Raw genomic sequence first — 12,326 nt, 5'->3', positions numbered from 1 at the left:
TATTCCTGTCAGGGTGAAAGGGAAGGCTGGTAGATACAGGGAATGCTGGATGACTAAAGAAATTGAGGGTTTGGTTAAGAAAAAGAAGGAAGCATATGTCAGCTATAGACAGGATAGGTCAAGTGAATCCTTAGAGTATAAAGGAAGTAGAAGTATACTGAAGAGGGAAATCAGGAGGGCAAAAAGGGGACATGAGATAGCTTTGGCAAATAGAATTAAGGAGAATCCAAAGGGTTTTTACAAATACATTAAGGACAAAAGGGTAACTAGGGAGAGAATAGGGCCCCTCAAAAATCAGCAGGACGGCCTTTGTGTGGAGCTGCAGAAAATGCTGGAGATACTAAATGAATAGATTGCATCAGTATTTACTGTGGAAAAGGATGTGGAAGATATAAACTGTCAGGAAATAGATGGTGACATCTTGCAAAATGTCCAGGTTACAGAGGAGGAAGTGCTGCATGTCTTGAAACGGTTAAAGGTGGATAAATCCCCAGGACCTGATCAGGTGTACCCGAGAACTGTGTAGGAAGCTAGAGAAGTGATTACTGGGCCTCTTGCTGAGATATTTGTATCATCGATAGTCACAGGTGATGTGCTGGAAGACTGGCGGTTGGCAAACATGGTGATACTGTTTAAGAACGGTGGTAAAGACAAGCCAGGGAACTATAGACCAATGAGCCTGACCTCCGTGGTGGGCAAGTTGTTGGAGGGAATCCTGAGGGACAGGATGTACATGTATTTGGAAAGGCAAGGACTGATTCGGAATGGTCAACATGGCTTTGTGCGTGGGAAATCATGTCTCACAAACTTGATTAGTTTTTTGAAGAAGTAACAAAGAAGATTGAGGGCAGAGCAGTAGATGTGATCTAATATGGACTTCAGTAAGGCGTTCGACAAGATTCCCCATGGGAGACTGGTGAGCAAGGTTAGATCTCATGGAATACAGGGAGAACAAGCCATTTGGTTACAGAACTGGCTCAAAGGTAGAAGACCGAGGGTGGTGATGGATGGTTGTTTTTCAGACTGGAGGCCTGTGACCAATGGAGTGCCACAAGGATCCGTGCTGGACCCTCCATTTATGTAAATGACAAAAAAGTAATTTGGATGCGAGCATAAGAGGTACAGTTAGTAAGTTTGCAGATGACATCAAAATTGGACATGTCGTGGACAGTGAAGAGGATTACCTCGGATTACAACAGGATCTGGAGCAGATGGGCCAATGGGCTAAGAAGTGGCAGGTGTAGTTTAATTCAGATAAATGTGAGGTGTTGCATTTTAGGAAAGCAAATCTTAGCAGGACTTATACACTTAATGGTAAGGTCCTAGGTAGTGTTGCTGAACAAAGAGACCTTGGAGTGCTGGTTCATAGCTCCTTGAAAGTGGAGTCACAGGTAGATAGGATAGTGAAGAAGGCGTTTGGTATGCTTTCCTTTATTGGTCAGAGTATTGAGTCCAGGAGTTGGGAGGTGATGTTGCGGCTGGACAGGACCTTGATTAGGCCACTTTTGGAATATTGCGTGCAATTCTGGTCTCCTTCCTATCGAAAAGAGGTTTGAAATTGAAAGGGTTCAGAAAAGATTTACAAGGATGTTGCCGGGGTTGGAGGATTTGAGCTATAGGGAAAGGTTGAACACGCTGGAGCTGTTTTCCCTGGAGCATCAGAGGCTGAGGGGTGATCTTATAGAGGTTTACAAAATTGAGGGGCATGGATAGGATAAATAGGCAAAGTCTTTTCCCTGGGGTCGGGTAGTCCAGAACTAGAGGGCATAGGTTTAGGGTGAGGGAGGAAAGATATAAAAGAGACCTAAGGGTTAATATTTTCACGCAGAGGGTGGTAAGTGTATGAAATGAGCTGCCAGAGGATGTGGTGGAGGCTGGTACAATTGCAGCATTGGAGAGGCATTTGGATGGGTATATGAATAGGAAGGGTTTGGAGGGATATGGGCTGGCTGCTGGCAGGTGGGACTAGGTTGGGATATCTGGTCGGCATGGACAGGTTGGACCGAAGGGTCTGTTTCCGTGCTGTACATCTCTATGACTCTGACTCTATGTAGTTTTACCCTAAAACAGCCATCTTCCATCTAATTTCTCCAGTTTTGCTGAATACTGTTGTAATTAGCCTTGCCCCAATTTAGCACTTTCTTCCAAGGACCAGTCTTATCCTTATCAATAACTATCTCAATACTTGCGCAGTTAGGATCACTGTTTCCAAAATGTTCCCCCATTGAAACTTCAAACACCAGTCAGGTTCATTCCTCAATACAACATCTTGTATGTCTACATATTCTTCCAAGATTCCCTCCTGGGCGCCCCTAACAAATTCTGCTCCATCTAAGCCCCTGGCATTAAACACCTTACCTAACACCAGAAGGGAAATGGAAAGCAATAAAGGTGATTTATTATGTAAAATCAGTAGTCATGTCTAGTTTCTCATCAGAAAAGTATAAGATAACTGAGATACTTCTGGAATTTGCCTTTTTTAATGGATGTGTCTATTCTATTTCTCTTCCTTCTCTCTATCAGTTTTTTTTCACATTTGTTCTAGTCTTTTTACATCAACTGGGGGAGTTTTTTCTGCCTTTTGTTTTCTCTTCCTCCGAACAAGTCCATGCTAATGCTTTGTAATTTATTTTGGTATTATTTCAAGTGTAAACTGCAGGTTCTGGGTGCAAGACGTTGCAATCACTTGACAACACACTGTTCAGTAATCAAAGATATCTGACATTGAAATCAAGGTCCGGCATTGAAACATGCCAAATTAGTTTTGACTTTAAAGCAGTTTACCTATTCAAAGGGAAGCATGGGCACCATAACTATCCTGGTGTTGTTTAACTTAGATTTTAGCTTAAAATTACATTCAATTGACTTGTGCAGAGATTGATGTTTTGAGTTTTCCTCTGTTTTATTTTGTCTACACTTCAGATGTCACATGTTAAGTGCAGAGCTTTTTAAATATAAAGTGTGATGCAGTTTTGCAATTGGTGTTCTTTGTCAAGCAATCAGACACTATAAAGCAAGTCCCTTCTACAGCAGGCTGGGCAAACTTGTTTTAATTCAGGGATAGTTTCCATTTTAATATTGATGCTATCAATCCATAGTTTCTGTAACTTTTTATTTGGATGGCATCTGGTCTTGAAAATGATGAAAAGCATGTGTAGTACAGATAAAAACAGACTTTTACATTTGGAATGTCTTCACTAGAACTACAAAACTAACTATAAAATTAACAAGCTGCAAATGGAAGATCAGAAGAAATCATTGTAACTCTTGTAATGCACAAAACTATAATCACTATTGTCAGCTTCAATGAAAATGGATATTTGTCAAACTCTGCATAATTTGCAGCTCGCAGCTCAAATAGTTCTTCAGGAACCACATGGGGGCGGGGTTGGAAATTAGAGAATGGGGGCTAAATAGAAATGCATGAAATCAGAAGAGTTAGAGAGGACTTTTAATATTTTGTCCTTGAACAATGCCAAGGAAAATCAGCAATATAATCTGCCAACAGCAGCATATATTGTGGAAATATTTTACATTGTAATTCATGGAGCTGTCAAGTTCATTATTTCTGAAATGAATTGCTAACAGGTGGTAGATGCCCAGCATTCATCATTAACTTTCATCAGAGATTAAATGCTGTCACCAGTTTCAAATACCAGACACACTGAAAACAGAATCTCTCTACTTGAAAGACAAACTCATTAAAAAAAACCAAACTAAATTAATATATTAACTTTTTATGCATCTCATAATGTTTGTGTTCGTCATTGGTATCTTAAACTAGCTGCTGACTTGACTGATAAGCGTGTCTGTTTTAATTACTTTCTGTCTACATCCCTTTTCTGAGAACTGACTGAAACATGAGATCCCTTTGACCACTAAATCTGAGCATTGGTCTTGAATATGCTTCCTTGACTGGTTGTTACCAAGTATTTGCTTAGCAGAGTTAAGACTTGATATTTGCTCTCGTCCCTCCCAGGACCCTGCTTCCTGCACCTCAACTTTAGGTTCACCTTCGAGAGTGTGCTGCTGGAAAAGTATAGCAGGTCCGAGGAGCAGGAGAACTAATGTTTCGAGCGTAAGCCCTTCATCAGGAATGAACCGGGGGAGAGCTGAAATAAATCGGAGGGGATTGGGGCTGGGGCTGGGGCCTGGGGGGAAAATAGCTGAGAATGCGAAAGGTAGATGAGCGAGGGGAGAAAGTGATAAGGTGGAGTGGATAGATGGGAAGGATGATGGGCAGGTCAAGAGGGCGAGGCTATGTTGGAGGCTTGGAACTGTGATAAGGTGGGGGGAAGGGGAAATGAGGAAACTGATGAAATCCACATTAATCCTGTGTGGTTTCAGGGTCCCAAAGTGGAAGAAGAGGTGTGCTTCCTCCGGGTGTCGGGTGGTTAGAGTTCAGTGATAGAGGAGGCCCAGGGTCTGCATGCCCTTGATGGGAGGGACAAATAGTGTTCAGCTATGAGGCGGTGGGATTGGTTGGTGCTGGTGTCCCACTCCGCCAAGGACATGCAGGTCCTGGGCCGCCTCCATCACCAAACCCCAACCACCCAACACCTGGAGGAAGAACGTCTCCTCTTCCACCTTGGGATCCTGCAACCACATGGGATTGATGTGGATTTCACCAGTTTCCTATTTCTCCTACCCCTCGCCTTATCCCAGTCCCAAGCCTCTTGACCTGTCCATCATCTCTCCCATCTACCTGCTCTACCCTTCTCTCTGGCCTTTCATCTACCAATCGTGTTCTCAGCTCTCTTTCTCCCCCCCCCTCCCCCACCCCCATTTGTCACTTAGCCCCCCAGCCCACAAGTCCCATTCCTCGGCTCATTTCGGGCTTATACTGCTTCTCGGATGCAGCCTGACCTTTTTTTTTTCCAGTACCACACTCTCTATTCTGATTTCCAGCATCTGCAATCCTCACTTTCTCCTGTAGGTTCATCTTCCCAATTCCAGTACTTACTTTCTCAGAGATGCTAATTCACGATCTAGGTTATTGGCCTCTGGCTGGTCAGTGACATCAGTAGAATTTCCTCCTTCCACTTCAAATTTACAGCAGTATTATCAAATGTTATTTTTATTCTGTCATGTAACATGGGTATCACTCAAGTCCAGCTTTTGTTGCTTATTCCCTAATTGCCTTTGAATGAAATGGCTTGCTAAACTATCTCCAAGCTTTTGAGAGTCACTCCAGATTGCTCTGCAGCTCTATGAATGCCAGTCCAGGTAAAGACATTAGAAATACATCCCTAAAGGATATTAGTGAACCAGATTTAATTTTGTAAAATGACAGTTGTTAATAGTAATCATTAAACTGTTACTGAGACTGGTTTTCAACTCCAGAATTAATTTAATTCTAAATTGCATTAGTTGCTGTTGAGATCTGAACCTGTGATCCCAGAGCAAGAGGTACTTACCACTACACTGTCTGCTCCTAGTTATGTTGATAGTTGGAAGAAATAAGATGGGAAGAGACTTTGCTGAAACCTAAAAGCACAAATATAGACCAGTGGGGCCAGAAGATCACTGGGCTAGTGAATCCTAGGCTAAGGCTCTGGGGATGAGTGTTTATGGATGATTTGAAATAAAGAAAAATCATCTGGAATTAAAAGCTGGCCTAAAGATAATCATGTAACAATTGTTGCAAAACTCCATCTGGTTCACAAATGCTCTTTTTAGGGAAGGAAATCTATTATCCTTATCCTATGCGTTCAGACCCACATTAATGTGGTTGACCTTTTAACTTCCCCTGAAACTGACCGAGAAACCCTTCGAATCAAAGAGCAGTTAAGTATGGGCAATAAACTCTGGCTCAGCCAGTGATGCACACATCCCATTAATGAACTTTAAAAATCTGAATCTTTCTTGAGCAAAATCCTAATTTTTCAAACTACTTCCACAATGGAATTTGCATGTACCAGATAATCAAATAAATGTTCATTGAATTCTCTAACATCACTATTTTTCCTATAATGTGGGCCAGTACTGCACACAGCCGTAAAGTTTTGTTTACATCTAGTAACTGCCCTTGACATTAAGGCAGAATTTGACTGAGTGGCATCAAGAAGCCCTTGCAAACAGAAGTCGGTGGGAATTGGGGAAAACCCCAATGTTAGGAGTCATACCTACCTCAAATGGAGGTGCCTGACTTTCCTGGAGGACAATCATCTAATTTCCAGGACATCACTGGAGGAGTACCTCACTGTTCTCCTACAATCAACCACCTTCATTAGTAACCTTTCCTCCACCGAAGGTCCGAACTGAGGGATATTTGCTGACGAGTGTGCGTGGCTCAGCATCATTTACGACTCTCTAGATATTGAAGCAGCCCTTATCCATCGGCAGAAAACTTGAACAATGCACACTTGCAGTGCAAAGGCATAGAAGTCTGTGGATCAAGTGCTGGAAAATGGGATTAGTGTAGTTATGTGCTTGTTTTTGACCGGTGCAGATTCAGTGGGCCTTTTTTCTGTGCTGATGACCTCTGATTCTAATTTGGACTGGTAAATGACATCATTTGCAAGCCATATAATTGCCAGAAAATGACCATCTCCAACAAAATAATATGGCATTCTCTCCATGATATTCAATGGCGTCGAAATTCTGAGTGCCCCCTGTCGAATTTCTGCTCTTTATCAGAAACTGAAATGAACCAGCCATATATAAACATTGTGGCTGCACAAGCAGGCCAGGTTAGGAATTCTGCAGCAAGTAACTGATCTCTCATTTCTCCAGTGCCTGTCTGGCATCCTTTCTGAACAACACTTGGAAGTCTTTACTTGGCTTGGATTGCAACATTTCAAGAAGGCAGCTCATCCACACCTTCTCAAGGCTAGTTTGGGGGTCAGCTATAAATGCTTAAACCCAGTGAACCCCACATCCTGTGAATGATAAAAAGTTACTTAATGTTGAGATCTAATGTAAGCTCTTGGTTTTTTAATTATATGCTACTTGCAAAAAAAAATCTGGAATTCCATTAGCTTTATGAGCAGCCTTAACAATTTGAGCTTCAGTCTCTTAAGGTCCTAAGCCTTTAGATCAATTTGCCTTTGCTGTTGCACATCACCAAGCCTCCTTCCATTCAGTATATTTATTGCTGTTATATCTTTTTTGAAAAAGATATCATGTTTACTAACATTGTAAAATATTTCTTTCCAATCAGCCATTGATAGCACTTTACCATATCCACAAAGGTGAAAGCTAGTGCACAATTTCTGAACTTTGCTTCCCAAACTTCTTAAATTGAGAATGAGTTGTTCCATTGCTTAAGAATGCAGGACCAGTCAGATGGTCATGAATATTTTTGTGTTTCAGACTTTTACTGCTTGGTGCAATTCACATTTGCGGAAAGCTGGTACACAAATTGAAAACATTGAAGATGACTTCAGAAATGGACTCAAGCTTATGCTGCTTTTGGAAGTTATTTCAGGTAATTTAAGTCAGACTATTAGTTTCACAAAAGACAAAGGATTTGTAATTCAAAGTAAGCTTACAGGGACAGGTGAGTTAAGAGTTTTATTCTTGGTCTGTAATGAGTTAACTTAACTTAGCCAAGTGGCCAGCAGTGTTGTTATAATTGACTTCTGTTCCCCTCTACATGAGAAGGAAATCAGCCAAGGCTCCACCCCCCCACCCATCAATAGATTCAATAGATGTTGCAGAAGTCCAATAAAGCTGAGTAGTAGTATAACTTTGCTCCAAGCAGTTGAACAGCCTGCCATCATGCAAGGTTCACAAACAAATAGTGATTCTTTGAATGAGATCCAAAATGTTGAACTTTTTTCTAGTAAAAGAAGAGAGAAGGGGGGAACTGATTTCTCCTCTGTGCTGTTTCATACAAAAACTTCACTTAAAGTGGAGCTCCATTCCCTTTTTGTGTCAGTAATAAATGTCTCATTGTTGCTTTTCTATTGGGAAAGTTTGATCAGTTCTTTGTTTGACTTGATAGGATGTGCTTGCAACTCCAGTTTTATTCTTTTTGTGTATCTCTGAATTGATTAAGTCAAATTTCTTGTTTCTCCTAGTCAGTTTTTTAATGTTTTAGTCAGATTGAAGTTTATAAAGTCCAACTTTTGCAGCAAGCTACACATGTACAATCCAACTGTAGCTTAGAAATTCTCCTCTGTTGCATTGCTTCTACAAATGATCTTTATATTGAATGAACATTGTGTATTTACATACCAAAATTTGTTTTTTTTTTCTATTTTTAGTTCTCGAACCTTTTGTGTAATTTAACTTCTTTAAAAATTGTCATTTCTGAACTTCAGTCAAAATATGTCGGGTTTATAAATAACACCTGCCACAAACAATATTCATTCACTTTCTATCCGAAGGTATTGTATTTCCTGATTAAATCAGGAGAACTGAAGTAAGATTGGAAAGGATTCATGGGAACAGCAGTAGGCCAATCAGTCCACTAACCCTGCTCCATCATTCAATTAGATCATGTGACCCCAGTTTCAAGCTGATAATACTACCACTAAAGTCAGATCCCAAACTGAAATTTGGCTTGACAGATTTTGTTTAAAATTTTAGGTAATATGGTGGTCGGTCACTGGAATACAGTCATATGAGGCTGCAGAATTTCTTTAACAACAGAACAGATTTATTACACAAAATAAATAAAAGCCATGCTATAAAATCTAGAATACAGTTTAGAAAAAAAACACAGCAAAATAAAGTTTCAACTTAATTCAAAATACCATTAATTTAGAGATTCAAATCCACAGAAAGTCCAGTCAATTTCTCAACTTCTTCAGTTCCACATAACTGATTCCTAACAGTTTACTTGCCATGCCAGTTTTCATGGTTTAGGAGTTTCACAATCTAAGTGTTTCTACTGATGTAATGGTCCTTTCCCTGAACTGTTCTCTACTCCTGTAATGAGAGCAAACTATACTTACTTCTGCCCCAGTCAGGTCTCCTGTGAACTTGCCTTACATTCAATCTCTGGGTTTTCCAAATTAAAGTTTATCCATGATTATCCTAAACTGAAAACAAACTTAGGTCCTTCAGTGCTTACTCTACCCGTCATAAACCCAGAGTATAAATATGATAGATACTGGACTAGGTCATTATTCCACGATCTTTGTTTAAAACAAAATAAAATCACGAAACTGCTCAACATTATGCTACAATTTTGAAATCCAAGCTTTAAAAGTTAATTTTTATCAATTCCACTTTCTTGTCTATCGCCAATATGCATTGATATAATTGGTCTGCAACTATACAAAACGCTGGTGCGGCCACACTTGGAATATTCTGTACAGTTCTGGTCCCCATATTTCAGGAAGGATGTGGAAGCATTGGAAAAGGTGCAGAGGAGATTTACCAGGATGTTGTCTGGTCTGGAGGGAAGGTCTGATGAGGAAAGGCTGAGAGACTTGAACATCTTCGCATTAGCAAGAAGAAGGCTAAGAGGGGATTTGATAGAGACATACAAGATGATCAAAGGATTAGATAGGGTAGACAGTGAAAGTCTTTTTCCTAGGATGATGACGTCAGCGTGTACGAGGGGGCATAACTACAAATTGAGGGGTGATAGATTTAAGACAGATGTCAGAAGCAGGTTCTTTACGCAGAGAGTGGTACGGGTGTGGAATGCTCTACCTGCTAATGTAGTCAACTCAGCCACATTAGGGAGATTTAAACAATCCTTGGAAAAGCACATGGATGATGATGGGATAGTGTAGGGGGATAAGCTGAGAATAGTTCATAGGTCGCCGTGACATCAAGGGCCTGTTCTGCACTGTATTGTTGTATGTTCTATGTCTCTTGATTTTTCTGTCATAAACGTGCTCAGCAATTGAGCTTTTACAGTACTCTGCAGTAGGAATTTCCGAAGATTTACCACCCCCAGGTGATCTCAGTCTCCTGATCTCAGTCTGAAATACATCTTATCCTAAGATTATGTTTTCTGGTTTGAGCAATCAGTAAGGAGAAACATCTGAAGCAAAATCAAAAGGAGAAATATCTTATTTACATTTATCCATCCTGCCATGCCCTGCAAGAATTTTGTAAACTTCAATGAAGGCAACCTTCATTATTCAAAACTCTAGAGAATACAGGCCAGTTTCCTCAATCTCTCCTTTTAAGACTGTCCTGTGATCCAGGGATTAATCTAGTGATTAATGGTAGTGATCCATTTTAGGTCCTTTATTGAAAGCACAGCTCTGCTTTGATAAGGAGACTAAAGCTCTTTTAAAAAAAAAAGTGAGGTCTCGTCAAAGCTTCATACAATTGCAGCAAAACAATTCTACACCTGAACTCTTACCCATATGCAATGAACACCAATATACCATTACTTTCCAAATATTTTGTTAGACTTGATGCTAACTTTTGATTACTTGTAATTTAATGAAGATGTCCAAGTCCCTTTGGACACCTGTACATTCTAAAATCTCACCAATAAATAAATATGCTGGGTTTTTTTAATATCAGTGTGAATAAGTTCACACTTGTTCACATTATATTCCACCAGCCATTCTAGCCCATTCTGATAGCTTGTCCAAGTTTGCATGAAGATTGTTGTATCCTTCTCATGACCTGCGTTCCAACCCAATTTCCAAAATTGATGATGAAACCATTATAATTGATCTCTTAGCTAAATAGTTTATATTTTTTTAAAAATTGACCAGCTGTGGACTTAGCACTGAGTCTTGTGGTAGCCTACTAGTAATAGTCAGCCATTCCGAAAATAATCTGTTTATTCCAACCCTCTGCTTTCAGTCAGTTAAGCAATTTTCAAACAATATTAGTATATTTCTCTTAGTTTCATGCAATCTAATTTCATTTACTAATCTCCTGTATAGGACTTACCAAAACTCTTCTGAAAATCCAAATACATCACAACTACTGGTTCTCGTTTATCAATGCTACTAGGAATATCCTCAAAAAAAATCCAAGTTTCACAGACATTATTTCACTTCCATAAATTCTGTTGATGCTGTCCAATTTTACCATTCTTTCCTATGTCCAGTTATCACATTCTTTATAAAAGAATCAACATCTTTCCTTCTGCTGTTCTGAAACAAACAGATTTGCAGTTCTTCAACATCCTTCTCCATCCCTTCTAAAATAACAGGTTTACATTTACTACACTCCACAATCCATAGGAGTTTTGGAAGATAACCACCCAACATCCAATATTGCTCTAACTTCAACACTCCAGGACAAAACCCATCTGGTCCATTGGATTTATCTATCTTTAATCCGGTTAACTTTTCCAGTATTATCTTTTTTCTAATACCAGTTCCTTAGTTTCACAGGTCCTTTGGCTGCCTGGTATCTGAAAGATTTCTATGTCGTCTTTTATGAAGATGGATGCAAAGTTACTTTGAATCTCCTTAGAATCTCTACCATTTCCTACCTGTATTGGGTCCACGTTTATCCTAACTCACCTTTTCCATTTCCTAAAGAAGCTCTTACAGTCCTCACTCATTTGCTAGTCATATTCTCTTTCTGAATCAATTTCTTTACCATCCCTTGAGTTCAATATTATTCCCAATATTGGGTTTGCTTTTATTTTCCTGGCATCCCAATAAGCCACTTCCTTTTATCTATTCCTTTAACTTCTTTAATTGAACATAGTTGATTTACCTTTCCCTTTGGGTGTTTGTGCATTAGGGTAATGTATATACTGGCAAAGGCATCTGGATGGGTATATGAATAGGAAGGGTAGCCTTAGCCCTGTCTACTGTTCGAATGCACTTCCCTAATCCATTATTGTCAAACTGCTTCTCATAATTTCCATTCTTCAGATATTACACTCTCTAATTTCAGAATAAACTGTATTATGTTCAAATTTTAATATATTATTATTGAATTGTTTTTAAATACATTTCTTTCTCTGTCAAGGTGAGCGACTTCCAAAGCCAGATCAAGGCAAGATGCGATTCCATAAAATTGCAAATGTTAACAAAGCATTGGATTACATTTCCAGCAAAGGAGTAAAGCTTGTATCAATTGGCGCTGAAGGTAATATGGTCTGAAATGTTTGTGTTGTGAAATAATAAGGGACTGCTGCAGGCTGATCATGAAATTGTTTTTAACCTTTGGTCCATAAAAGAAAATACACCAGTCTCTGCTGCATCTCATTCATCACCAATTCCAGGATTTAATCTCTTCAGTTCCAAAACAAATCTGCTAGCTAGTTTAAAGTAGGAGCCAATTTCCTGTCTTTATTGACAATAAGTTCAGCCATTTTGGCATCTATATCTCTCAACATGTAAATGATGTCCAAAGGCACATTTTGCATGGGCCTCAGACTGGCTGGATGTCAGCGTGTATAGTGTCATTAATTTAACTTCCCATTTATTTTGGGTGCA

General features: G+C 39.6%; 1 protein-coding gene across 1 annotated transcript in view; it reads left to right on the top strand.

Moving 5' to 3' along the window:
* The window catches only part of LOC122552694 (alpha-actinin-2-like), a 96,082-nt gene that overhangs the window by 40,127 nt on the left and 43,629 nt on the right, over nucleotides 1-12,326 (top strand). The window contains exons 2-3 of the mRNA XM_043695564.1: nucleotides 7,315-7,429; nucleotides 11,857-11,976. Coding sequence (XP_043551499.1) covers nucleotides 7,315-7,429; nucleotides 11,857-11,976 — 235 coding nt within the window. The remainder of the gene's footprint in view (nucleotides 1-7,314; nucleotides 7,430-11,856; nucleotides 11,977-12,326) is intronic.

Source organism: Chiloscyllium plagiosum, chromosome 9 (genome assembly GCF_004010195.1).
Source record: "Chiloscyllium plagiosum isolate BGI_BamShark_2017 chromosome 9, ASM401019v2, whole genome shotgun sequence".
NCBI lineage: Eukaryota > Metazoa > Chordata > Chondrichthyes > Orectolobiformes > Hemiscylliidae > Chiloscyllium > Chiloscyllium plagiosum.
Note: the sequence above shows the minus strand (reverse complement) of the source record. Positions and strands in the feature narration are given on the sequence as shown.